This window comes from Prionailurus bengalensis, chromosome C1 (assembly GCF_016509475.1).
Source record: "Prionailurus bengalensis isolate Pbe53 chromosome C1, Fcat_Pben_1.1_paternal_pri, whole genome shotgun sequence".
NCBI classification, from domain to species: domain Eukaryota; kingdom Metazoa; phylum Chordata; class Mammalia; order Carnivora; family Felidae; genus Prionailurus; species Prionailurus bengalensis.
Genome location: NC_057345.1, coordinates 11,611,528 through 11,639,151, shown reverse-complemented (window position 1 = coordinate 11,639,151; position 27,624 = coordinate 11,611,528). Strand labels below are relative to the sequence as shown.

The following is a 27,624-nucleotide window of genomic DNA, read 5'->3' as shown; positions in this document are numbered from 1 at the left end:
AGATTACTAAAAAATAAATAAACTTAAAGTAGGTATACCCATAGAGTCATCGAGACCAAGCGGGTGTTGGTTAGAATGAAGGTTTGGCTTCTGAAACCGTGGGCCCCACTAGGTGGCCCACCCCGGGGGCCTTAGCCCCATGCCCAGCAGGTTCCAACTGTCCTTGGCCCGGAACCTATGGGGTGCCCTGGAGTCTGTGGATAGGGCGACACCTGCTGTTCCAAAGTAGGATGTGCAGCCACAGACCCACCCTCTTCCTTGAGGGCCTCAAACTCCACCTTTGCAGCCATTTCTTTGGGCTCTTCTAATTCAGTGATTCTCAACCAGGGGAGGAGAGAGGAAGGGTAGATGTCATCCACATTACTCTGTCACCACCTCTCTAGTCTAAGTCGTCACCTCCCTTTGCCTGGATTAGGGCACAGCCTCCAAAGCTTGCCTACCTTCTGGTCCCAGCACAAAAGCTAGAGAAACTTTTTTTTTTTTTTTTTTTAAGTAAATGCAACACCCAACACCCAACACGGGGCTTGAACTCACGACCCTGAGATCAAGAATTGCATTCTCAGGGCACTTAGGTTGCTCAGTCAGAAGAGTGTGTGACTCTTGATCCCAGGGTCCTGAGTTCAAGCCCCAGGATAGTTGTAGAGATGACTTACATAAATAAGCTTAAAAAAAAAAAAAAAAGAACAGTCGCATGCTCTACTGGCCCTAGAGGAACCTTTTTTTTAAAGGTAGGTCTGGGCCCGTCACTGCTCACAGTTTCCAGGGGAAACTGTCTCAGAATAAAATCTAAAGACCTCATCGTGGCCCATAAGGCATCACGTGATGTGGTCCCTGCCACTTCTCTGGCAACTGTTTTCTGTACAGATGCACACGTTGTCTGTCCCGACTGGAGAATAAGCTCCTTTAGAGGGGGCCCTGTCTGTCCTATCACTGCTCCAGTGCAGGGTCTAGCCCAGAGCCGGGCACACAGCAGGTGCCCAATAAATACTTGGTGACTGAATGAATGAATGCCCTAGCTAGACTGAATGACTCTGGTCCCTTTTCCTGGAACACTCCCCATCCTGGCTCCCTGCCTTTGTGTGGTTCACTCCACTGGTCAAATCTTAGTCTAGATATCACTTCCTGCAGGAAGCCGTCCCTGATCTCCTCTCCCCAGAATGGACTGGTCACCCTCCTCCAGCCCCAGCATTATCCTGTATACCCTTACTGTTGCAATTAGCAGAAGCTATCAGTAATAGTAATAGTCACTTCCTTTCCTGGCTTCCCACCAGGCTGTGAGCTTCTGGAGGACTGAGTTATGTCTGTTCTCTCTGGATCGCCTCTGCCTAGGAGGGATTCTGCTGGGAAGAGAGGCCATCAGCCCTCTGGTTAGGAGCAACCCGGGCTTGCCTGGGTGCTAATTCCAACTACACCAGTCTGTGGGGCCTGACTACACCCCTCAGCTCTTCGGACCTCACCTCCCTAATCTGTGCCGCCTCACACTGGCTCTGCAAGGAGGCCGCTTCCCTGGCCTGGAGCAAATGGCCAACACACGTTTGTAGAAAACCGATAAAATAGCCATTGAATATCTAAATGGACATTCAGCGATCTTCATCAGAAAGCCTTGAGCCACGCTTCCTCGGATGAGTTGATTCAGCATTTCACACAACGCTGTGCCTCTTACACCCTCACACGCACTCCAGTGACCCCACTTCCTGCGGGGTAACACGACCGCCCTGGGAGGCGGGGACCACCTGGTCCCTTGTATCCCGAGGGGCACGTGAGGCTGGTCGCAGTAGCTGCTGAGGAAGTAACCGCTCCTGTTTGTATCTGTTCAGACATGATACCCCGTCACCTTTCTGAGCACCTTCTGCCCCCCCTTGAGAAGCAGTTTCCCATATTTCCCATTTGGGATTGCCTGGGAATTCCCCCCCCCCCCCCCCCCCCCCCCGGTATCCATGCCTCCCGGTGACCTACAGACTGGCACGAGAGTGACTTGCCTGTCGCACTGGGACATCCTGACCCCGCTCTGGCCGGCCCTGGGATCAGATGCCAGCCAGGTGGCCCTGGGGAGTGTGGATTTTCACAGTGCTGGCTTTCTCATCTTTTACTTAAATTATTTTTGAGAGGTAGAGACAGATCATGAGTGGAGGAGGGGCAGAGAGAGAGGGAGACACAGAATGTGAAGCAGGCTCCAGGCTCTGAGCTGTCAGCCCAGAGCCCGACGCGGGGCTCGAACTCACAGAGTGCGAGATCCCGACCTGAGCCAAAGTCAAACGCTTAACTGACTGAGCCACCCAGGCGCCCCTCCTTCTCATCTTTTAGATCACACTTTGCCACTCGCGGGGTCAGAAAAGCTTTTGGCCCCAACGGCTTCCCATCCCAGCACCCCATTTCCCTTCCTACGTAGTCATTAGTTCATCACTATTCAAAATCATCTTTATTTCGTTACATATTTAGCCCTTTCCCTCTCCCCCACCCGGAGGAGGAGCTCCAAGAAAGCTGTGTCATCTTCCCCAGTGCTTTGCAGAGCCTGACGCGGAAGCCGCTCCGTTACAACTTGCTGTATGAATGGTCTGGTCTCTTTCCATGTGCAGGTGCCTGATCTTGCTTCTGCTGAAAGGCTCGCAAAGATAGGAAGGAGGAAGGTGGATACCCTCGAGTGTGTCCTTGGTGGCTGTTTCAGATGTCCTTTGTCGACCCAATGCCCTTCCGTGGCTCAGGCACACATGACTTCTGCTTGGCTGGGGAAGGGGGGCTGGGTTCTGGGAATTGCCATCCCCGGGCTCGAGCCTGGTGTGCCAACCCCCTCCTCCATGGCCAGGCTCTTCCAATTAATCTGCCTGCCCACAGACACAGGAGGAGAGGGCTTTGAGCGAGCCTATGACAGTTCCCCAAGCTGAAGACCTCGAGGGCACAGACTTCAAGGGGCTTCCCTTGGCTTCAGGAGCCTCCTGCGGGACCAGTGGACGGACTGGGGAGGAATCTGGGGCCCCAGTCCCTCTGCAGGGTGGCACGGCCCCCCTGGCCTGGGCAAGGCGTCCCCTACCCAGGGGGGCCTCCTGAGTCAGGTGGGGCTGGGTTTCTCCACAGAACAAGATATAAGTCTTCATTGGCGGGGTGACGGTTCCTAGATTAGGACCAGGGGCTCGGGGCAGCACTGGGGGTGCTATCAGGGAGATCTGTCTGCCACGAGCACAGTCAATGACAAAAGTCAGGTGAGCGGGGGGGATGGTCTTCTGATGGCAGCCCGGCTTCCCACCTAGAAGGAGGGAAAAGACCAAAGGTCTGTGTTAGCACAGCGGAGTGTGGTTTCCATTCATGGTTTGGTTTTCGTTCCCTGGTGCCCTCCCTTAAAGGGCTTCCCTTCCCTTCCCTTCCCTTCCCTTAAAGGGTTTAACAACCCTTCCCTTGAAAGGTTGGCTGACACACAAAGACGGGAAGAGAATGGGGTCTAAAAGCTTGGATTCCTGCCCCCAGGGAGACCTGAGTTTAAATCCTGGCTTTCCCCCTATCAGCCATCTGAGTGGCTGGAGCAGAGTCCATTGCATCAGGGCTCCTGGTAACCGACTCTGATACACTGGGTGAGGGGGAGGAGTGAGGTTCTGCATTAAAAAAACATTTCTTTTTCTTTATTTAAAATGTTTTCAATGTTTATTTATTTACTTATTTTGAGAGAGAGAGAGCAGGGGAGGGGCAGAGAGAGAAGGAGACACAGAATCCAAAGCAGGCTCCAGGCTCTGAGCTGTCAGCGCGGAGCCTGACGCGGGGCTCGAACTCTCGAACTGCAAGATCGTGACCAGAGTTGATGTTGGACACTTAACCGACTCAGCCACCCAAGTGCCTATATGTAGTTATTTTTGAGAGAGAGAGAGAGACATCAGGGAAGATTTTTGAGAGAGAGAGAGACAGCAGGGACGGGGCAGAGCCAGAGCGAGACAGAGAATCCCAAACAGGCTCCAAGCTGTCAGGGAAGAGCCTGACAGCAGGACTCGAACTCACTCACGAACCATGAGATCAAGACGTGAGCAGAAATTAAGAGTCGGATGCTCAACAGACTGAGCCCCCCAGCCCCCCAGGTTCTGAGTTTTTAACAGGTCCCAGGGGATGCCGGTGCTGCTGGTCCACAGACCACACTGTTTAAGTAATGAGGTCCTCAAACAGGAGGAAGGTCCTGTCACCTTTTGCAGACGAGGAAAACTGAGACTCCGGTTTGTGCAAATGCTGGTCCTCCCCTCCCAACACAACCTTGTCCTTAGCCTCAGAGCACACCAGGAGCACCTGTGCTGTCGGGCCTGGGAAGGAATTCCTGCCATCTTTGTTCGGTACCCTTCCCACCCGGGTCCAGGATAAGCCCTGAGCCAATCTGCCCACTTATCAACGAAGAAAGTACCAGAGCAGCTCTCTCTGAATCCAAAGCCTGTACTCCTTGTTTCTTTTTTTTTTTTTATTTTTTCAATTAATTATTTTTGAGAGACAGAGACATAGCACAAGTGGGGGAGGGACAGAGAGAGAGAGAGGGAGACAGAATCCGAAGCGGGCTCCAGGCTTCGAGCTGTCAGCACAGAGCCCGACGTGGGGCTCGAACCCACAAACCGCGAGATCATGACCTGAGCCGAAGTCAGACCCTTAGCCGACTGAGCCACCCAGGCGCCCCTAAAGCCTGTACCCTTAAACAATTAACTTTGGAGTTACCGAAACAGCAAATAAAGCCATCCTCTCAACTGTATGCCCTTCATCACGACACAGGCTCAGAAGGAAGCTTACGTTCTGGTAGCTTTGCTGGCACAGGAAATAAATGAAGCCCACCCATGGCTTGAGAATCCTGGCGGCTCTGGGGAGCGTATCTGCCCTCCCCAGGCCCCCTTGGCTGGTCTTTGGGAAGTGCTGACGCCCCTCCGCCATCGCTTACCTGAACTGGTCTCCACGTCTGTCTCCAGGCCCGTGACCTTGGGGCTGGCCTTTGGGTCGCTGGGGTCTTCTGAGGGGGTCATTGCTTCTTTCCACAGGGCCTGGATGGAGGAGCACTTCTCGGCGGCCTCTTCCAGGATGAGGCTCCCCACCCAAAGACCGGATCTGCAGAGTGAATTCCACCAAGAGCTACAGGAACTGGCCTGGGGCAGCTAGGGGATCGCTTTGATCAACAGGGTTATGTCAACAGAACTGCTGTTGGGTCGCTGGGAGGCTGGCCTTTTCTACCAAACAGATACTTATGTCTTTCAACTCCAGCCGCTTCCCACACGTCCTTTGTCTTAGCCTGTCCGGCGTTAAACAAGAAACATGTATTTCTCCCGATCTTAGAGGCTGGGAAGCCCAAAATCAAGATGTCCACAGATTTCGTGTTTGATGAGGACTCACTGGTTCGTAGATGCTGTCTTCCCCACGGTGTCTTCAGGTGGCTGAAAAGACACAAGTACTCTCTGGGGTCTCTTTTATCAGGACACTAATCCTACCCTGAGGGCTTCCTCCTCGTGATCTAATCACCTCCCAAAGGCTCCACCTCCTAATACCATCACACTGGGATTAGGTTTCAAAATATGAATTTGGGGAGGACACATTCAGTCCACAGCATCCTTTAAATCAGCTGTTTTTACTGAAAAAAATATATATATATACTTTATTATTTTTCGAGGGAAGCATAGTTGACCTACAAGATATATATATTTAATGTTTGTTTATTTTTGAGGCTGGGGAGGGACAGACAGAGAGGGAGACACAGAATCGCAAGCCAAGCTGGCTCCAGGCTCTGAGCTGTCAGCACAGAGCCCGACGCGGGACTCAAACTCACAAACCGGGAGATCATGACCTGAGCCGAACTCGGACACTTAACTGACTGAGCCACCCAGGCGCCCCGACATAAAATATTATATTAGTTTCAGATTTGTGGCACAGTGATTTGACATTTGCGCATAACAAGAAATGCTCGCCACGGTAAATGTACTTACCGTCTGTCCATCTGTCACCGTACAAAACTATTACAATATTATCAACTACATTCCCTATGCTATACTTTTCATCGTTTTTTGTACTTCCTTTTTTTTTTTTTTTTAATTAAAGATTTTATTTTTTAGAGGTGCCTGACTGCCTCAGTCCGAAGAATGTGTGATTCTTGATCTCAGGGTCGTGAGTTCGAGCCCCATGTTCGGTGTAGAGATTACTTAAATAAATTAATAAAAAAAATTTTTTAATGTTTATTCTTGAGAGAGAGACAGACAGAGACAGAGTGTGAGTGGGGGAGGGTCAGAGAGAGAGGGAGACACAGAATCCGAAGCAGGCTCCAGGCTCCGAGCTGTCAGCCCAGAGCCCGACGACGCCTAACCGACTGAGCCACCCAGGCGCCCCATAAATAATTTTTTTTAATTGACTTTTTAAAATCTCTACACCCAATGCGGGGCTCAAATTCACAACCCTGAGATCAAGAGTAGCAGGCTCTACCGACTGAGCCAGCCAGGCAGCCCTGTTTTATAACTGGAAGTTTGTAACTCTTAATCCCCTTCACTTATTTTGCTAATTCCCCACGTCCACCCCTCTGACAAGCACCAGTTTGTTCTCTGTATTTATGAGTCTGTTTCTGTTTGCTCATTTACTGGAAATCTACTTTAAGAAGAAAATTAGTATTGCTACATTAAATGGAAACAGTATCACTTCTGTACATCACAAGTAACTCTGTGTGGTGTAAGAATAATGGTCCCCGCAAAGGGATCCATGCCTTAGTCCCTGGAACCTGCGACCACGTGTGCTGGCACAGCAAAAAGGACTCTGCATTTGTGATTAAGGGTATTCCGCTTTTAACATCAGTTCTGATGGATGTGGGTTTTTCCCCCACACCACCAATTAACTCAATTCTGACACCACCTTGCTGGACAGAGCATCAGATCCCCCAGGTTAAGAGCTCAGTCTCACGTGACTGCCAATTTCCCCCACTGCTCAAGCCAATTGCAATTCCACATTGCCATCTGTGCTTCTGATTTATAGATCAGAGGTTCCCACAACCCCCTCCTTGGGTTGGATTTATTTGCTAGAGCTGCACACAGAAGTCAGAGAAACATTTTATTTACTAGATTACCAGTTTATTATAAAAAGATACAACTCAGGTGAAGCCAGCTGGAGGAAATGCACAGGCGGGGCGTGGAAAACTGAGTGCCCCACTCTTCCCAGAATCTCCTCCATGTGTTCACCAGCCCCAAAGCTCCCTGAACCCTGTCCTTTTGGGTTTTTTGCGTTTTGGGGTTTTTTTTGTTTTGTTTTGTTTTGTTGTTTTTTTGAGCATCGTTACAGTGGTGTCATTGATTAAATCATTGGCCATTAGTGACAGAACTCAACCTCTAGCCCCTCTCCCCTTCCTGAGATCACTGGGTGGGGCTGGAAGTTCCAACTCTAATCACATTATTGGTTCCCCTGGCAACCAGGCACACCCTTAAGTGACCTAGGGGCTTTCCAAAAGTCACTTTGTTAACATAACAAAAGACACCTTTCTTGCTCTCTTTCACTAGGGCAATTCCAAAGGCCAAGAACCAGAACAGTGACTGGAATATATTTCCAGCTTATCCAAACAAGCCACCCAGGCGCCCCAATGGTGTAGTCATTTTAGAAAACCATTTGGCAGTGTGAAAACATATGTCCAAACAAAAACTTGTATGCAGATGTTTAGAGTAGTAGTATTTATAACAGCGAAGGTAAGAATATATACAATAGCAAAGAAGGAAACAGCTCAAATGTCCATCAACTGATGAATGGATAAACCATGTGTGGTATATTCATACAACACAATATTTATTATTATTATCATTATTTTTTTTTTTAATTTTTTTTTCAACGTTTATTTATTTTTGGACAGAGAGAGACAGAGCATGAACGAGGGAGGGGCAGAGAGAGAGGGAGACGCAGAATCGGAAGCAGGCTCCAGGCTCCGAGCCATCAGCCCAGAGCCTGACGCGGGGCTCGAACTCAGGGACCGCGAGATCCTGACCTGGCTGAAGTCGGAGGCTTAACCGACTGCGCCACCCAGGCGCCCCTATTATCATTATTTTAAAGTTTCTTTCTTTCTTTTGAGAGAGGGAGGGAGAGGGAGGAGCAGAGAGAAAGGGTGAGAGCATTCCAGTGAGCCCTGATGAGGGCCTCAAACCCACTACCGACCGCAAGATCATGACCTGAGCTGAAACCAAGAGCTGGGCACTTAACCGACTGAGCCCCCCACGTGCCCCAACGCAATATTATTTGACTATAAAAAAAAGAGTGAAGTGATGATACCTGCCACAGCAGGGATGAAGCTTGAAAACTCCTTGAAAGAAACTACATGCTGTCTGATTCCATTTATATCAAATGTCCTAAATAGGCAAGGTCATCAACACAAAGTAGATTAGTGGTTGCCAAGGAGCTGGGGCGGGGGAGAGTGATTGCTAATGGGTATAAGGGTTTCTTTTGGGGGTGATGAAAATGTTCTGAAATTAGACAGTGGTGATGGTTGCATGAGTCCGTGAGTATACTAAAAACCACTGAAGTATACGCTTGCAGAAGGTGAATTGTATGGTATATGAATTAAATCTCAATAAAGTTATTATTTCTTTTAAAAGGACACGAGCTCTATCCTACTTCTCTGAATGAACTATATATATTTTTTTATTCTTTATTTTTGAGAGAGAGACAGAGGGCAAGCAGGTGGGGAACGAGAGAGAAGGAGACAGAATCCGAAGCAGGATCCAGGCTCTGAGCTGTCAGCCCGACGCAGAGCTCGAACTCATGAACCATAAGATCATGACCTGAGCCAAAGTTGGACGCCTAAACGACTGAGCCACCCAGGCACCCCACCGAATGAACTATATTTCCAGGTAACTTTGGCCCTAGTTGATGAGGGAAAAGTTCTTGTTTACAAAAGAATTCCAGCTGGGGCACCTCGGTGGCTCAGTAGGAAAGAGCACGTGACTCTTGATCTCGGTTCCTGAGTTCAGGAGTTTAAGCCCCACATTGGGGGTAGAAGTTACTTACATAAATAAATAACTTTAAAAGAATCCAGCTAGTAAATGTGGAAAAGAATGATAACATCAGAAATGCATCATTTTATGACCTCTAATGAAATCATTGACTCGAATGAAGAAACTGTTACATGGGAGGTCGATGGGGAACTTTCCAAAGAAGGAATCCAGCTGCTGTCATCCAAACGGGCCACTGGTCTTAGCACCACTGAAGGCGTCTCTGATGGGACTCAAGAGAAGCAGTCAGCAGCACCTAGGGACATGTTCTTACTAAAAATGTGGTATCCAAATCTACTCAGGCCTCTGTAGCTAATTTACAGGAAATAGGAGGAGAGAAGAGGTAGTCAGATGACAGCACAAGGAAGCAAACGGAGAAATCCAGAATGTGGGACTTTCTACGGGACGTGCTTCCAAAGAATTTTCTTCTCCTCCTCCTCCTCCTCCTCCTCCTTCTTCCTCTTCCTCTTTTAACCTTACATTGTGGAAATGTAAGATGATTTTTTAAGAGTTGCACACTGAGGGGCGCCTGGGTGGCTCAGTCCATTAAGTGTCTGACTTCCACTCAGGTCGTGATCTCGAAGTTCATGGGTTCGAGTCCTGTGTCGGGCTGTGTGCTGACAGCTCAGAGCCTGGAGCCTGCTTCCGATTCTGTGTCTCCCTCTCTCTCTGCCCCTCCCCTGCTCATGCTCTGTCTCTCTCTCTCTCTTTCAAAAATAAATAAGCACTGAAAAAAAAAAAGTTGCACACTGAAGTATATAAGCATGGAATGACATATCTGGGTTTGCTTTATCTTATTTTATTTATTCAGAGAAAGAGAGAGAGGAAGAGAGGGGCAGAGAAGGGGCGGGGAGAGAGAGAATCCCAAGCAGGCTCTGAGTGTGGAGCCTGTCACGGGGCTTGAACTCACCAACCATGAGATCATGACTTGAGCTGAAATCAAGAGTCGGACGTTTAAACGACTGAGCCACCCAGGCGCCCCTAGAGATTAGACTTCAGAGATTAAAAAAGAAAGAAAAAAGGAAAGGAAGGATATATTAGGTACCTATAGCAAAATAACTGTTGAATCTGGATGATGGGCAGATAGAAAATAATATTTTCTCTAGATCTGTTATTTTATTTCATTATTTTACCTAGTACTTTATTGCTTTTTCCTTTCTTTTCCTTTTAAAGTAAGCTGTACACCTAACATGGGCCTCAAACTCACGATGCTGAGATTAAGGGTCACGCACTCCACCGTGTACAAAGTATCTGGTACTTTGTAATATTTCCAAAATGGAGATGAATTAAAACGTGTGTGTCAAGGACGTGTGCCAAGGATGCCTGTGAAGTGTTAAGAAAACTGCTTCATGACAAATAAGCAGAGAAAAAAACTCATTGTGCTTACAAATTCATATACTGTTATTCAACTTGTGATTTTCAACCTGTGTGTGATCAGACTGATCAACGAAATTGTATAAACAGACATTTGTCAGTTTGTCTACAGCCCTTCGAGTTTACAGCCACAAGTGTTGGTCAACCACTGAGGTTCTCCTCGTGGGGAAATGGCCCACATGTAAACAATTATTGAGCTTTGGGAGGACATTAGGGTAGGGAGTGGATGGGGTTTTGGTTGGAGACTCCAGAGATGACGAAGAGCCCCGTGTGTCCTTCGGATAGCTAAAGGGAGGGGACCGTGGAGGGGGAAGCCCCGGGTGGAGGGAGTCCCTTAGTTATTAATAGACTAAACAATTGTCCCTAATGAGGAACCAGGCAAGTCACAAGCCCTCACTCATTCCATCAACAAATGTATCCTTAGCTCCTGCTCTCAGCCCCCTGGCCCAAATGTTTCGATCCCTTCTTGGATATTATTCTAAGGAGTTTCTGGCATCTCAGCTTCACTTAATAAAGACCACGGTTGGGTCGAGATCTCAATCAACCAACCAACGGTGCCGTTAGAACCATTCTCAGCTGTTAGGGCTGGGACAGTAAAACTCAAAAGTCTGCAGTGTGCACTTATATTTATAAATTTGGCCAAATCTAATGCTATGTTCCTTCCTCCCTGACTTAGCATGTCTAAATTTCATGGGCAGTCTCTAGGTTTCGGCTTATTTATTAGCTAAGGTTTGCTCTTTCTTTCTTTCTTTCTTTTTCTCTTTCATCACCTCTCTGCCCAGACCATGTGCTTGTTCCCTGGGGCACTCTGGACTGGACTCAGATCTGAGGACAAATAAAGGATGGTGATCTCGGAGAGGAATCAGCCTCTCTTTGTAAAATAACTTCCTCAGATAAGGTCAGTACGTGCTTCCCAGGGAAAGCAGGGTTAGTCTCATTCAATGGGAGGAAGGGGCTGCATCTCTCTGCAAAAGAGTTTCATTGAATTTTGAATTTGGAGAGGCGGGGCATTTAGTCACCTGTATCCACCCCAACACCCCTATCTTGACTCCTAACTGCCACTTGTTCCCATTCAATGCACTCGGCCAGGCTGTGAATACAACTTTATTGCAATTATATTACAATTCAGCAACCTACAGGATCAGCTCGAATTTTTGGTTGCATACGCCCTGTGGCTACAAGAGAGGAGATCACATGTTTAGAGTAGTCACGAATGGCCCTTGCTTCTCTGGTCCTGTCTTGAGCTGAGAATTTAAACCCTAATTTTTTTTTTTTTTTTGAAAGTCTTCAGTGAAATTATGAATAGCCAACCTACCCACGAGTCCTCATTATCCTCATTTTCCCCATAATGTTCAATTGCAATAACTACTCCACCTACCAAAGCATGTCTTTATTAGGCACTTTCCCCCAGGCAACAATACTTATTGTGATAAGTGATAACTTCTGTAACTATTTTTTCCCCTGCACAAAATAGGCTAGATTTGCATCACCTTCAAATCTAATGCCCTGACCCCTTGGGGGTCAGTTTCCTGCAGAAATAGAAACCTTGCTGGGCTTTCTCTTTAAACTTTTTATTTTGAAAAAACAAAACAAAAAGAATGTAGGTTCACACGCAATCTTAAGAAACAATACAGAGCAATGCCACCACCTCCTCCTTTACCCAGTTACCCCCACGCTAACATCTTGCGAAACCATAGAACACTATCTCGACCAGGATATTTACATGGATGCAGTCAAGGTGCCCAACATTTCCATCACTACAAGGATCCCTCATGTTGTCTCTAGTCTTCCTTTAACCTAAAAGGGATTCAATACAGAAAATTAAGTGTTTATAACATTATTGGAGGGGCTGAAAGAATGGTCTCTAGAGCGGTCCCCTAGTAATGGCTCTCAGAACACCATGGAACTCACCAGTCAGACGCTTTTGCTTCTGTCACAGTCAGGAAAGTGAGGAATCAAGAAGCCACCACTGAGATTATTGCATTCAACAGATCACCAGCAGGAATCCACGGATCTAGATCTGGGACTAGAAGCTGGTTCCCCGGGCGCTGGAATGCTGAGTTTGGCTGCCACCATCTCACAGGTGGCTTCTGAACACTAGTGGAGCTGGAGACTGGCCACCATGCACTGTTGAAGACCCTCACACGTGCCTGACCTTGCTTGCCAGCCGCCATGAGCTAACGTCGGTAGGACAGTTCTTACCAACTTGCAGAACTCATCTGTATCTGGAATTCTAACTGCAACTGGGTGTGGGAAATGGTATTTGAACTTTTTCGATTCTGGAAGGAGTGGGTGGACTATACCCAGCACAGATGGACACAGAGGTAGGTCTGTGTCCTTCGTATTGGGAGCACAAGAGGCGTCCTATCAGATTTGCTATGATTTTCTTTAAAAGAAAGAGTGAAGTCAACCTGCTACTGAGTCCTTTTGGTTTTCCTAGTTGTTGTGAAGGGAGGAGCGGTGACTTGGCTGACCCATGTTTGCTGAAGCTCCTTTTCAGGCTAGCCATCATGAATTTGTGGGTAACAGTCTGTCCCCTTGGGTACTTCCTCCAGCTGTGCTTGGCTGTGGGTGCAATCAAAGAGTAAAGGAGCAGCTGGATTTACTGAGGGTTGGAAAGCTTAGCAAACCTGATGAGGGAGTGTGGGGCAAGCTGAGGGCAAAGTACAGGCTAACAGCACCCCCCACGCCCACCCCGGTTGAACATGTGTGATGTTTCTGGGACACTCCTGGCTATCCAAAAACAAAGGAAAGCAGTTCAAGTGCTTGTCATGGTGATGTGGGAAACTAAGGCAAGTGAAAAATCAAATTCCTAATTTAATAGGCCTATAGCCCACTGACAAGTCCTTGAAACAAGCACAGTGACCTCCCTCTAGGATCCCAGCTGCCTGGATGATGACACTTTGCTAGGGGCAAAAGAGAATCTTAACATCATCCCAACCTTCAGGATCCTGTAAGTCTACTTCCTTTATCTCAACTGCTCCAAGATACATGCTGGCAATCCTACTCCAAGCTTATGGCCCCCTGATATACATCTGAAGGGTCTCACGACTAAGGTTTTATTAAATGGTAATAAATGGCATTTCCCTAGCAACAGCTAGCCCCTCAAGGTCCCGGAAAACTTGCTCACAAAAATACCTTAGGGACTCACTCTATCCCTGACCGCCCCCCCCCCCCCCCCACCTGAGCGTATATAATGAGTTACCCGTCAGGACCCCGGTGCAGCTCTTCCTGCCCACGGGTCCAGTCCCCGTGTTTTAATAAAATCACCTGTTTGCACCAAAGATGTCTTCAAGAATTCTTTTCTTGGCTGTTGGCTCCGGACCACCCCACCATCACCCCAAAACCTCATCAAAACCCATACGACAAAAAGACAAGGGAGCAAAGGCGTTCAGGATGGTGACACGAGTGTGGTTAACATTCACGGGAAATCAACAGGATCAGAAGGGAAGAAAGGAGAGAGCCCGCGAACTGTGAGGAAATAGAGAAGTCAATGGCCTAGAGGTGCTTTAAAGTCGGAAAGAGGCCAGAGAAGGACTGTTCACGTCTGCAGACACTTTTTTTTGTTTGTTTCTAGCACCCTCATTCACACCCAGGCTAATCCTGGCTCTGCCCTAAATAGAGAACGGGGTAATGATTGGCTCAGAAGGTAGAAAAAACATAAATGGGGATCTGCTGCTTCGGAGCCACACAACTGGTTCACATCTCTGCTCCACCACCTGTAAGATACGTGACACTGGGCAATTCGTTCAACCTTCCGGGGCCTCCGTTTTCTCTTCTTCAAAAGGGGGAGAAAAAAAGCCTAACCCCACGGTTAGTGAGAAGATTTAAGGAGATCATGCGCGTAAAGCGCTTAACAGTGCCTGGCACACAGCAAGCGCTGAACGCGGAGAAGCTGCTACTGTTATGGTTGGAACAGAAAACCAAGGAAGGGTTACAATGAGGACAATTCTAAGTGCCCAAGTACTGTGTAATACAGAACTTCTGAGCAGGCAGGCGCATGCGCCTGTCCGCGGTCCTCGGGCGGCGCGGGCGCTGCGCATGCGCCGGAAGTTGCAGCCGGGAAGCCGGCGAGGTCGGTTCCGCCCGACTCTGACATGGCGGCGCCCTTTGTCTGCTCTGAAGTGCCGTCCCCGGCCTTCTCGCGGCCGTGATGCACCTCCCTCTACGGTGGGGTCCGGGACATGGCAGGTGAGGGCCAGCAGACGCCCGGGGCCCGGGGAGTCCCGGGAGCCGGGCGGAGGCGGTGAAGGATGGGGCGCAGCGGGACGCCGGGGACGGTTGTGTGGGGGAGGGGAGGGAAGTGGAATGGGAAGGGAACCGGGATTGGGGGGTGACCCCGCGGGGCAGCCGCCAGGCGAGCGAGCGCTGAGGGGGCGAGCGGACCGGCAGTTCCCGCGAGGGAGCGCGAATCGCCTCCCGGCTTGGGTGACACCCCGGCTGGTAGCATCTCCGCCCCCGCCGCCCGGCTGTCACCGTCCCTTGACCTCGCGCGCCGTGGCGGGTGGTCGTTCTGCGGCCGCAGCGTGGCGCGGTGTCGGGGCAGCTCGCGTCGGCGCGTCGGGGGCAGGAGGGCACGGGCTTGCCGGACCGGGAGGTGCTGGCAGAGTGGGAGGTCCACACTGCCCCTGTACAGGATTATTTCATTCATTCCTTCCTTCCACCCGCGGCGGCTAGGCGCCTGATAGGTTGGGAGGCTAGAGCGAGTGCACCAGACAGACTTGACCCTGGTGGAGTGGTTGAAAGTGTGAACTGTGGAGCCAGGCAGCCGGGGTTTGGATCCGGACTCGGTGCTTGCCGGCTGTGTCCTGAAACACGTGAGGTTCTCGCTGTCTGTCCCGGTTTCCTCATCCTTAAAGCAGAGATGGTAATAAAACCTGCCCCCTAAGGTTGTTCTAAAGATTAAATAAGGTAATAGGTGCAAGGTGTGGAGAACCCTTCCTAGCATAACGTAAATGCTGTGTGTGTGTGTGTTGCTGTGACTGTTCGTTTCGTGGTCATCCCCCAGAGCTCAGAGACTCATGTGGGAGCCGTGGACATAAATACGTGGTTCTGAAACTGCCCTGAAGGAAGAAAAGCGTAAAAGTTCTCCTTGCTCGGGAAACAGAGTAGAGGCACCTCACTCGGTCTAGGTGGACCCGGGGAGGCTTTCTCTCCCCAGGAGGCTGAGACCTAACGGACGCAAGAAAAGGGGGGAGGACTCTCACCTGAAGACGGGAGTTTGTGAGAAAGTTTAGGGGCTACTGGCATAACTGAATTGAGTTCTCTGCCCTAGAGACAGAGACAAGAGGTAGGACTAAAGAAGCAGGCTGTGGTCTGGTCCTGTGGGACCTTGTGAACCTAGTTAAGGGCTTTTAAGTTTTAGGTTAATGGAAAGCCATTTAAGAATCAGATGTGTGGATTAGAAGTATCACCTGTTTATGTGGAGGAGGCGTTAAAGGGAGCAGGCCTGGAGACCCGTTAAGAGGCTGCTAGAAGAATCCAGGTGAGAAATGAGGGTGGTCTTGAGTTAGGTTAGAGGCAGAGGGTGGGGAGAGAGGTTTTGGAGAACTGGCAAAACTCGGTGGTTACGTAGATGAGCAAGGAGAACTTTTATGCTCTTCTTCCTTCAGGGCAGTATCAGAATCACGTATTTGTGTCTGTGGCTCCTAGGGGCAGAGAGGTGTCGGGACTGACCTCACACTTGTGACCCACAGGTGGTGGTGCCACTCAGTGTGATAGGGAACAGGACGGGGAGTAGCTGTGAGAAGGGAAGATACGTTTAGTTTTGAACACGTTGAAAGCAGGTGCCTGTGGAGCAGTCAGGTGGGACTATACAGTGGCGAGCTAGAAGTCGTCCTCCATCAAAAGTCACAGGGGCGCCTGGGTGGCGCAGTCGGTTGAACGTCCGACTTCAGCCAGGTCACGATCTTGCGGTCCGTGAGTTCGAGCCCCGTGTCGGGCTCTGGGCTGATGGCTCGGAGCCTGGAGCCTGTTTCCGATTCTGTGTCTCCCTCTCTCTCTCTCTGCCCCTCCCCCGTTCATGCTGTCTCTCTGTGTCCCAAAAATAAAATAAAAAATGTTGGAAAAAAAAATAAATCTGTCTAGTTTCTTTAAAAAAAAAAAAAAAGTCACTAAGGTTGTGGGAGTGGGTGTGCTCACCTAGGGCAAGGGTATATTTCATGGGAAAGCAAGAGTGTCTGAGACCCCCCGGGAGGGATGCTAATGCTGTAGCAATGAGGTAACTTGGGCACAGCCTTGTCGCTCTTGCTTTTCAGCATTGTGTTATGTCTTTCTGGTAAGCAGGGGTGTGTGAGGGCTGGGAGAGGGTTTACTCATCTTTGTGTCCCGGGTGGCCGGCACAGGGTCCGGCACGCAGCAGGCCGATAGTGATCCAAACGAACTTGTACTGAGGACTGACTTTGTGCGGGGCTCTGAATTTGCCTGTGTTTCATGGATGAGTGAAAAAGGGCGGCTTTAAGGGAGCAGGTGCCTTGCAGGTTCTCATCCGATTTTCTGCTTGGGTGTCTTTGATTCAGGTGATGAGCTGGAGGAGGAGAGCCAAGCTGGAGTTTACGCAAACCGTCAGAAAAGAGTAGCCTGGGCTCCTTGGAAATCTGAGGTATGTCGGTAATGCTCAAGGATGAAACAAACCAGAAGGTCAGCTCGCTTGTCCTTCTCCTCTAGGCTCAGCGCGATTCAAATCACCCTTTCAAGGCAGCTTTTTCTTTCAAGCTATACAGTGAGGACAGTACGTGAATGTGGTTGGGAGATTGTTGCTGTCATTATTCGTGGTTTACCAACGAAGACCAGACTAGGTTAATCACTGGGCAAATGCTCACACCTTGTTTTAATCAAATACAGCCTAACATGCTCCAGCCAAGCAATCCCAAAATACAGTGGCTGAAACAAACTCGAAATTTACTCCTCTCCTCTCGATAATCTAGAAGTAGGCAGTCCAGAGTTGGTAGGGCATCCTGCTCTGTTCTGTGAAGTATCCGGAAATGGGGTTCTAGTGATCATGTGGCTCTCCTTGCTCAAACCCAGATCTCCGTCTCCTGGTCCAAGCTGGCTGCTCCAGCCCCTGCCATTATTGGCCCCACAGAGTGGGGAGCACATGTTCATTCCTTTTAAGGTTCTAATGTTTAAAGATCTGTATTCTTGTACAGCATGTCCCCAAACATAAGCATCTGGTGTACCACCAAAGAACAAATCATGACTGTCCCAAAGCTGGAGGGAAAGCTGGCTAAGGGAGCCTGCTTGGTCCCTGTGTGACTGGATAGCTGACCCTGGGGCTTGGGCCCAGCCTGAGGGAACGTCCCCTGTATTGGTGACAGAGGGCTGGGCGTTCTCCCCAAGGCAGACTGCTCTGGCTTCAGGTGGGTTGACATGCTTGGGCACAGGGAGTCCTGGCTTGTTAATGCATTCAGTGCTTCCTGTGCCCAGCAGGTCAGACGCCATGCCAGGTGCTAGCTAGGGAAGACTGGATCCTGGGAGCAAGGAGCTCTTAGCCGTGTGGGTGATCACCATACAACACAAGGAACACTACGGGGGTCTATTCCCAAGTGTGAGGATGACTGATGGTGGAAGGCTCTGCTGAGATGGGGGGGGGGGGGGAGATCAGACTGAACAACGTGTTTGGATTGACATTTGTGAAGCTCCCCTCGTAGGCGGTGAGGACTCTGGTGTTAGGTGTGAATCTCTGTTTAGTGGCTCTGTATCCTGAGGGCCAGTTATGTCACTGCTGTGCCTCAGTTTCCTCCTCTGTCAGATAGGGATAACAGTACCTACACCACAGAATTGTTTTGAGAATTCCCTGTGGGGAAGCCGGGTTGTGTCCTCGCTCAAGGCAGGAATTATCCCGATTGTCCAGAGGGGATCAGCGACTGCTCCGGGAGTTCTGCCAAGCTCTCTGATTAAAGGGGTCCATCTGTGGATTCTCAGAGACCGTACTCTGAATGGTCTGGCGAGGGGTCCTTTGGGAAGGGAAGGATTGCCTCTGCCTGTTGAATTCCCATAAGCTCAAATGCTGCTGGGAAGCCTTCTCTGGGCCCTGCCCGGTCACCCACCCCAGCTGAGGGTAGAGCTCCTCCTCTGTTGATTTCTTAGGATCCTGCACCTCAATGCGTTCCTACCTCACGGGATAATCCTAGGTTTCTCCGTCTCCCCGTTGGCCCATTGGCATCGTGCAGGCGGGGACGGGGCTTGTTTCTTGTGGTCCCCGGCACATAGCTGGTGCTCAGTAGACATGCTTGGGTGGATGAATGATCAGCCTTGGCTGGCTAGGGAGGAACCAGCAGTCAGGTTGGAGAGAACCCCAACGTGATGTGGGGTTGGCATGCTACTGATTGAAGACAGGAGAAACCTGACGGTTTATGTGGTATCTGGCTGGAGTAGGGGTGTAAAATAAAATGGTGACCTGTGAGATTTGACAGTTTAGGTCAGAAGATAGTTCCTCTGTCTTTTTCTAGTAGAGCATGGTTTCTCAACTTTGATTTTTTTTTTTCAATTTTTATTTTTATTTAAAAAAAATTTTTTTTTTCAACGTTTATTTATTTTTGGGACAGAGAGAGACAGAGCATGAACGGGGGAGGGGCAGAGAGAGAGGGAGACACAGAATCGGAAACAGGCTCCAGGCTCTGAGCCATCAGCCCAGAGCCCGACGCGGGGCTCGGACTCACGGACCGTGAGATCGTGACCTGGCTGAAGTCGGACGCTTAGCCGACTGCGCCACCCAGGCGCCCCATCAATTTTTATTTTTTTAATGTTCATTTATTTTTGAGAGTGAGAGAGACGGAGTGCGAGTGGGGGAGGGGCAGAGAGAAAGGGAAACACAGGATTGTTTCCCTGAAGCGGGCTCTAGGCTCCCAGCTGTCAGCACCGAGCCTGACATGGGGCTCAAACTCACCACAAGATTCATGCCCTGAGCCGAAGTCGGATGTTTAACCGACGAAGTCGCCCAGGCAGCCCCTTCTCAATCTTGGTGTTACGACATTCAGAGCTGCGTAAATCTTTGTTGTGAGCTGTCCTGTGCACTTCGGGATGGTTCTAGCATCCCTGGTCTCCACCCACAGATGCCTGTAATACTCACCTACCTCACCAGCTGTGACGATGAAACGTGACTCCGGACGTTGCCCAACATCTCCTGGGGCCAGATGGTCTCCCGCTAGAAGCCTGCAGTGTAGGATACTGGTTAGAAGTCAGACATACCTGGACCCTTACTTGTTCTTATACCCACTAGATGTGCCTCAGTTTCTTCCGTTGTAAAACGGGGATACTGATGACCTCACACGTGACTTTATTGGCTGGAATTATTGATGAGGTGATGAACGTGAAATGCTTAGTCGGGTCCCTGACTCCATAATTGGTAACTGGTGTTATTATGTGTTAGTTAGGAGAAGAGGACCCTTGAGAGGGTCAAAAAGGAGCGGGCACAGTTGAGGAAGAAAAAAAAATGTTTGGTATAGGAATACGTACAAGGTACAAAAGTCAGAAGGCTCCAAAGAATGCCTTGTGGGGAGGCGAGTCCCCCTTCCATACCTGACCCAGTTCCCCTCCCAGAGAACTGTTAACGGTATCTGTGGATCCTTCCAGAGCTATTCCGTGCATGTATATGTCTCTGTGTGTATCTAGGGAGGACCATTTTGTAAGCGTCGAGTGGTTTGATTTTGTTTACAGACACTGAGCTCCTGCGTGGAGAAGGGCAGCCTCTGTGGGCGGGGCTTCAGGGTTTTACTAGTTTGCCACTTAAAAGACCAGGTGGCTCACTCTTTTCCGTCCTGAAATTCCTCGAAGGATGGTGCTTGCGCGGGTGGTCACAAAAGGGAGGGGCCCAGCCCGAGAGAAAATGAAAAACTCCAGATACGTTTGTGTGCACCAAGCATGTTGTCCTGGAGACCACTCCCTCCTTCCTTTGCTGGCCACGGTTTCTAAATGACTGAAATAACAGAGGTCGAAGCGTAAGCGTTTGCTGAGCGGTTTCCGCACTTGCTGCGGACCTGTGCGCTGTCGGCACAGGTACCCGGCCCTCTCGTGGGTCCCCCTGCCACCAGTAGCCACCCATCCAAGGGCCAGTGAAAGTAGACCTCCGGGCTGTAATCGCCACGGATTCATGCAGAAAACCGGGGCTTGGGCTCCGGGCTCGGGGAGTCAAGCCTGCTTGTCAGGAACTGGAGAGATGTAAGCCTTGAACTTCCAAGGAAAGAAGCAGAGGGCCTGGTGAGAAGTGGGAGTTGCTCAGTCCTGTCTAAACAGCCCGCCTGCGGAGGCTCGGGGGTGGTGGTTCCCGCTGAGGGCGGGACCACCCCGAAAGCAGGTGCAGTGGGTTCCTGGTAACATCAGAAGCCTCCTGTGACGTCTTGACGACTGCAGCTGACACTGCCACGTGACAAAAGGGGGGCCGTTGAGAGTAGATCCTGTGAGCCCTCATCACAGGAGAAAATTGTTTTCCTTTTCTTTTTTTTTTTTTTTTTAAGTTTATTATTTTGAGAGAGAGAGAGAGAGAGAGAGCACGAGCAGGGGAGGGGCAGAGAGAGGGAGGGAGAGAGAGAGGGAGGGAGGGAGAGAGAGAATCCCAAGCAGGCTCCACACTGTCAGCACAGAGCCCAACTCAGGGCTTGAACTCAGGAACTGGGAGATCATGACCTGAGCCAAAACCAAGAGTCAGCCCCTTAGCCAACTGAGCCACCCAGGTGCCCCTCTTTATTTTTCTTGTATCTCTGTGAGAAGGAGGATGTCAGCTGCACCTGTTGTGATCACACGTCACCATATATGGCAACTCAGACGAGCTGTACACGTTAAACTTACCCAGTGATGTATGTCAATTATTTCTCAGTAAAGCTGGAACCCACCCCCCCCCCCCAAAAAAAAGAAAAAGCACTCAGCTTTTGTCATAAGAGGTCTGGCAGTAGAACCTGTTCCCCCCACCCCACCCACACCACTTCCTATGCTGGAACTGTTATTAATCAAAGCAGCCACTTTCCTGTCCCGAATGGGAGGCGCTGGTGCCCAGCGGGAAGCTGTTTCTCCAGGCGCTCTGAGCCTGGTGTGCAGCACGTCCCATTTCGGTAGTCTTGGCAGTGGGGGGCCCCCGTCAGGGACTTTCCTGGTTTACTGTAACTCAGCTGCCCAAGTTCATGCCTCGAAACATTGTTTAGGGGCGCCCGGGTGTCTCGGTTAAGCGTCTGACTCTTGGTTTCGGTTCAGGTCACGATCTCACGGTTTGTGGGTTTGAGCCTTGCATGGGGCTCTGTGCTGGCAGTGTGGAGCCTGCTTGGGATTCTCTCTCTCCCCCCCTGTCTCTCTCTGCCCCTCCCCTGCTCGCCCTCTCTTTCCCTCTCTCAAAATAAATAAAATTAAAAAAACAAACATTGTTTAGAGTCAGAAAGAACATTGTTTAATTTTGTAAGTTGTTTTTTGTTAAATATTGAGTAGATACAAAGAAATATATACAGCATAAAGAATAGATACAAGGAAACCCATGTACCCATGGCTCCACTTACAAATAAGAATGTTACGGTTTGTTACCTTTGGAACACCCCTCCCTGATCCTATCCTGTCCTGCCCCCGCCCCCAGCTCATCACAGTTTTGCTTTTATCATTCTCTTTATAGTTTCAACCACGTGTGTTTGTATTGCTAAACAATGTGTTGTCTCATTTTGCATGTTTTTGTTTTGTTTTTATTTATTTTTTTGAGAGAGAGAGCGAGCGCGCGCATGAGCAGGGGAGGGGCAGAGAGAGAGGGAGATGTGCTTGGACCTGGAGCCTGTCCGAGCTTGCAGCACCGAGCTCGACGCGACGCGGGGCTCAGACTCACCAACTGTGAGATCGTGACCTGAGCCGAAGTCCGACACTCAACCGAATGAGCCACCCAGGCACCCCTCATTTTGCATGTTTTGAACTCAATATAATCATGTTGTTTTCTTTAGTTTCTTAAATTGTTGGCTTAATATGGATTCTTGAGAGTGATGCATGTTGCCTGTAGTTGTATTTCACTTTCACGGATAAAGTTCCCTTGCAGGAGAATTTACTTATCCTTTCTCTTGCTAGCGGACTTCTGGCTTGTTGAGTGCTTTGCTGAGACGGTGTTGCTGTGAGCATTCCTGGCCCCCACGTGCAGCTTCTGCAGGGTGCACCCTCGGGAGTGTGGCTGAATCTCAGGGTGTGTGACCTTCAGCCCAACCAAATGCCTAACGTTTCCAAAGTGCCTTCCCCCGTTTACAGTTCAACTGAAAATTCTGTTTGTTTCACATCCTCCCAACTCTGGTTTTATTAGGCTCTAAAAATTTTTCGTAATCTGGGGCACCTGGGTGGCTCAGTGGGTTAAGCAACTAACTGACTTCAGCTGAGGCCATGATCTCACGGTTCATGGGTTCAAGCCCCGTGTCAGGCTCTGTGCTGACAGCTCAGAGCCTGGAGCCTGCTTCACATTCTGTGTCTCCCTCTCTCTCTGTTCCTCCCCTGCTCATTCTCTGTCTCTCAAAAATAAATAAACGTTAAAAAAAATTTTTTTTAATTTCTAGTAATCTGATGGGAATGACGTCTTGTGTGCTTTTGATTTGCATTTTCATGATTAGTGGGCTAAGCATCTTTTCATATACTTATGAAAAGTATTCAGGTTTCAGCTGCTGTGAAAAAGCTGCTTAAATCTTTTGCTTATTTCTCTACTGGGTTGTCGATTTTATTTCATTTTATTAATGTTTATTTATTTTTGAGACAATGTGAGAGACAGAGTACAAGCAGTGGAGGGGCAGACAGAGGGAGACACAGAATCCGAAGCAGGCTCCAGGCTCTGAGCGGTCAGCACAGAGCCCGACGTGGGGCTTGAACTCACGAACTGCAAGATCATGACCTGAACCGAAGTCAGACGCTCAACCGACTGAGCCACCTGGGCTCCCCTGTCTTTTTATTGTATATGGATTTCTTGTTTGTTTTTGTTTTGTAGACTGGCCCTTTGTCGGTTATATGTGTTGTACCTGTCCCTTTCCTCCTGTTTGTTGCTTTTCACTGTGGTTTTTTTTTTTTTTAAACAAATTCTTAATTTTAATGTTTATCATTTTTTTTCTTTTATGGTTTGCACTTTCTGTTCCTTTTAAGAACTTCCTTCCTACTTTATAAAAATATTCCCCTGTATGTTGTCGTCCAAACATTTTTTGATTTTGCCTTTTACGTTACGGTCTTTAGTCCATTTAAAATTATGTTTGTGTATGCTATGAGATAGGGGGCTGATTTCTTTTTTCCTTTTTCAAAAATCTTATTTAAAACAACTTTTAAGCTTTTTTAATGTTTATTCATTTTTGAGAGAGAGAGAGAGCGCATGAGCTGGGGAGGGGCAGAGAGAGGGAGGGAGGCACAGATCTGAGCTGTTGGCACAGAGCCTGATGCGGGGCTGGAACCCAAGAGCAGCACGATCATGACCTGAGCCAAAGTCGGACACTCAGCTGAGTCACCCAGGCACACCTAAAATTTTTTTAATGTTTATTTTTGAGAGAGACAGCATGAGTGGGGGAGGGGCGGGGGCGGGGAGAGAGAGAGTCTGTCCAAAGCAGGCTCCAGGCTCTGAACTGTCGGCCCAGAACCTGACGCGGGGCTCAAACCTGTGAGATCATGACCTGAGCTGAAGTTGGATGCTTAACCGTCTGAGCCATGCTCCCCCCCAATTTTTTTTTTAATGTTTATTTATTTTTGAAGGAGAGATAGAGTGTGAGTGGGTGAGGAGCAGAGAGAGAGAGAGAGAGACAGAATCTGAAAGAGGCTCCAGGCTCTGAGCTGTCAGCACAGAACCCCGACGCGGGGCTCGAACCCACGAACTGCGAGATCATGACCTGAGCCGAAGTCGGACACTCAACCGACTGAGTCACCCAGGCACCCTGCCCCCCCCACAAATTTTTATTTAAAAAAAATTTTTTTAAGTTTATTTTGAGAGAGAGAGAGAGAGAGCACACACGTGTGAGCTGCCACCAGCACAGAGCCCAGCGCAGGACTCCATCCCACCAACCATGAGATCATGACCTGAGCCCAAATCAAGAGTTGGATGATTAATGGAGCCATCTGGGCACCCCTCCTTTAAAAAGAAAATAAATATAAATGGACTAAATTGTCCTAGTACTATTTATTGGGGGGAAAAATCCCTTTCGTATGGATCTGTAAATGTGACCACTGACCGTCTTAATACGTCAATGTCCACAGATAATGTGGACCTGTTTCTGAGCTCTTTACTATTCTCCGTCTCTGTGCCAATATCATTCTGCCTTAATGGCTGAATTTTTATGTGATAGTTCTTGGAACCTAGTAGGGCTTTGGCCCTTTGCTCTTCCATTTTAATTTCATTTCATTTTTTAACGTTTATCTTGAGAGAGAGTATGTGCAAGTGGGGAAGGGGGTGGGGAGAGACTCTCAAGCAGACTCCATGCTGTCAGCACAGAGCCTGATGTGGGGCTTGATCTCATGGAGCATGAGCCAAATACCCTAAGCCAAGATTAAGAGTCAGATGCTTAACCAGCTGAGCCACCCAGGTGCCCCCATCTTCATTTTAGATTGTGCTTGTCAAATTCCATAAAAGGTTGTTGGGATCCTTTATTAGAATTGTTTTTGAATTTATTCCATATCAATTTGGATAGAGTTGGCATTTTTATGATGTTCAAATCTTTCATGAACATGGTATATCTTCCAGTTTACATAAATCACCAAAGTCTAACTTTAGTCACTGTCTTCAAAGCCTACTGTCAAACAATCAAGGACCTTAGCACACTTTAATTCCCATCACTCCCTCCTTTTATTCTATTGGTGTGCATTTTAGTTCTTTTTTTAAAGTTTGGAAGATGCCATAAGTTCAGTATTGTTTGGATTCACTCAATTATTATTGACTACTTTAGTTGGTCCTCATTCTTTCTTGCATTTAATATTTTCATTCTGGGATCACTTTTTGTCTCCCTGAAGTATATCTTTTATAATGTGTCAGTTTGGGCTATCATCTATTTGGGGGCTTTCTAGTGTTTACCAGTTCTTGGGACGGTGGAGGGGGGGATTTTCCCTGCCAAGATTTTGGTATAGGCAGTTTCTGTGCCGTCCTTTTTTCCATTGACTTATCGTCCTTTGTGGCTCCAGCTTTATTCTGGAGGATTCTCACACGAGACCTCCCTCCTTAGGAGGGAGGGAGAACTTGAGCTCGCTCAGTTCTGCAGGTGCCTTCGATACCCAACCTCAAACCTCCACTTGCTCTCTGGATTCCAGCCTTTGCTGAATTTTGTTTGACCTCGCAGTGTTCCTCACTGACTTGCCGGTTCTTTGATGCATTTGAAAAAAAAGTTCTCACAGTTTTCCTTCAGCATTTGTAGTTGTTTGCTGTGAGACTTGGCCTGGTTACCTGGTGTGCCACGCTTCCAGAAATCAGGATGTTTCCGAGTTTTCATCCTGTGTTTCCTCTGGCAGCAGGAAACACCGGAGATTCGAACTAAGACTTAGTGATGTGCGCTAAGGGTTTTCGTAAGATGTTTTGTAACACTCATTAGTATAAGGAAAAGGAGTTGGTAAGTGCCAATTAATGACAGAATTTGCCCTTTGGGGACAGACTAAGGGTCTTTTGAGGCTGGCACTCCATGTCTGCGGAGGTTTTGTCCTTTTCTGAAGTGGAAAGAGCACATCTTTAGAGTATGATGGACTTGGCCTTGAATCTGGGCGTGTCGGTGAGAGCTGGGTCAGCTGACAACCTCTCTGAGCCTTGATTTGCTTATCTGCACAGTGGGGGTGATCACATTAGCACCCTTCTCTGGGGATTACTGCGGGTAGTGATGACGTAGCATGTATTCTGGAACACGCTGCAGGCAGGCAGGCAGGCAGGCAGCTACAGCAGCTATCAGTTATTCCCTTTGACGGCATTTTCTCCACGTGCTGCTGCCCTTTGGAAATGAGCCTGTGATCTTGGTAACCTCCCAGTTGTTTCACGTGGTGGAGCTGATTACATATTAGCAAGGCTGTTTTCTCCGGGCACAGGCACACAGTCCCACCCACAGTCCTTTACCAGGACTCAGTTTTTCCCGGCTGGGCGAAATCCCCATCCGATTGGGAAATCGCCGCATCTGTACCGTGGGCTCTCTGATCAGCTACTCACATCCAAGCATTAGTTTTTACCCAACCAACGAATGCATTAAAAATTCGCATCAGTATCAGCAGGCCGCCATCTAGACAAAATGTACCATTTCATGATCCTGAGAACACGCCCTGGCCCACAGTGGAAACTGTCAGTCTTTTAGATTTTTGCCCGCCCTGTTCTGGAAGTGCTATCTCGTACTTCTTTATATTTCTTTATTAGGCTGAATGTCTTTTTTTCTGTATAGAATACATTGACCACCTGTGTTTCTTTTGTGAATTGCCTCGTCATTTCCTTGACTCATTTTTCTGTTGGGAGATTTTTTTTTCTTGTTAATTTTTAATAGCTTTATTGAGATACCTATGCAGCACCCATTTAAAGCGTACAATTGGGATGCCTGGGTGGCTCAGTTGGTGAAGCATCTGACTTCGGCTCAGGTCATGATCTCACGTCTCACGGGTTTGAGCCCCACATCGGGCTCTGTGCTGACCGCTCAGAGCCTGGAGCCTGGTTTGGATTCTGTGTCTTCCTGTCTCTGTCCCTCCCTCACTCACACTGTGTCTCTCTTTCTCTCTCTCTCTCTCTCAAAAATAAACATTTAAAAAAAAGTGTACAATTAAATGGCTTGCAGTATATTCCCAGAGTTGCACAACTATCACCTCTCTCTATTTTCAGAACATTTGTATTATCTCGAAAGAAACCCATTACCAGTCACTCTTTGTTTCCAAACTCTGTCTCCCCGAGCCCTAGTAGGCAGTCATTATTTATCCTTATGGATATGCCTGTTCTGGACATTTCATGTGAATGTAATCCTGTAACTTGTGGTCTTTTGGCTGCCTTCATTTAGCATAATATTTTCCAGGTTCATTCATGTTGTAGTGTATATTTTTACTTTTTTGTTTAAGTAACCTTGACGCCCAGTGTGGAGCCCAACGTGGGGCTTGAACTCATGACCCTGCGATCAAGACCTGAGCTGAGCTCACGAGTCAGATTCTTAACCGACTGAGCCACCCAGGCACCCCTTTATCATTACTTTTTTATTGTCCAGTATTCTATTGCCTGGACCCACCACGTTTTATTTATCCATCAGTTGACGGACATTTGGGTTGTTTCCACCTTTTGACTATTACAAGTAATGCTGCCGTGAACATTTGTGTACAAGCTTTTACGGGGACATAACGTTTTCATTGTTGTTTGTATGAGGAGCCTTTTGTATAACAAGAGTGTTAACTCTTA

The 27,624-nt window shown here is 48.6% G+C and overlaps 2 protein-coding genes across 2 annotated transcripts in view; one reads left to right on the top strand and one right to left on the bottom strand.

Moving 5' to 3' along the window:
- Positions 1-2,396: 2,396 nt before the first annotated feature.
- LOC122479977 (steroid receptor associated and regulated protein) lies at positions 2,397-5,306 on the bottom strand. The gene is made up of 2 exons (XM_043573849.1): positions 4,892-5,306; positions 2,397-3,241 (listed from the first exon to the last, which is right to left on the bottom strand). Exons 1-2 carry the CDS (start codon positions 4,971-4,973, stop codon positions 2,814-2,816), a joined length of 510 nt encoding a protein of 169 aa, XP_043429784.1. The 5' UTR covers positions 4,974-5,306; the 3' UTR covers positions 2,397-2,813.
- Positions 5,307-14,388: 9,082 nt separating this feature from the next.
- Positions 14,389-27,624, top strand: part of ZBTB17 (zinc finger and BTB domain containing 17) — a 32,826-nt gene continuing 19,590 nt past the window's right edge. The window contains exons 1-2 of the mRNA XM_043573847.1: positions 14,389-14,513; positions 16,841-16,923. The gene's annotated coding sequence lies outside the window, so the exon portion shown is untranslated. The remainder of the gene's footprint in view (positions 14,514-16,840; positions 16,924-27,624) is intronic.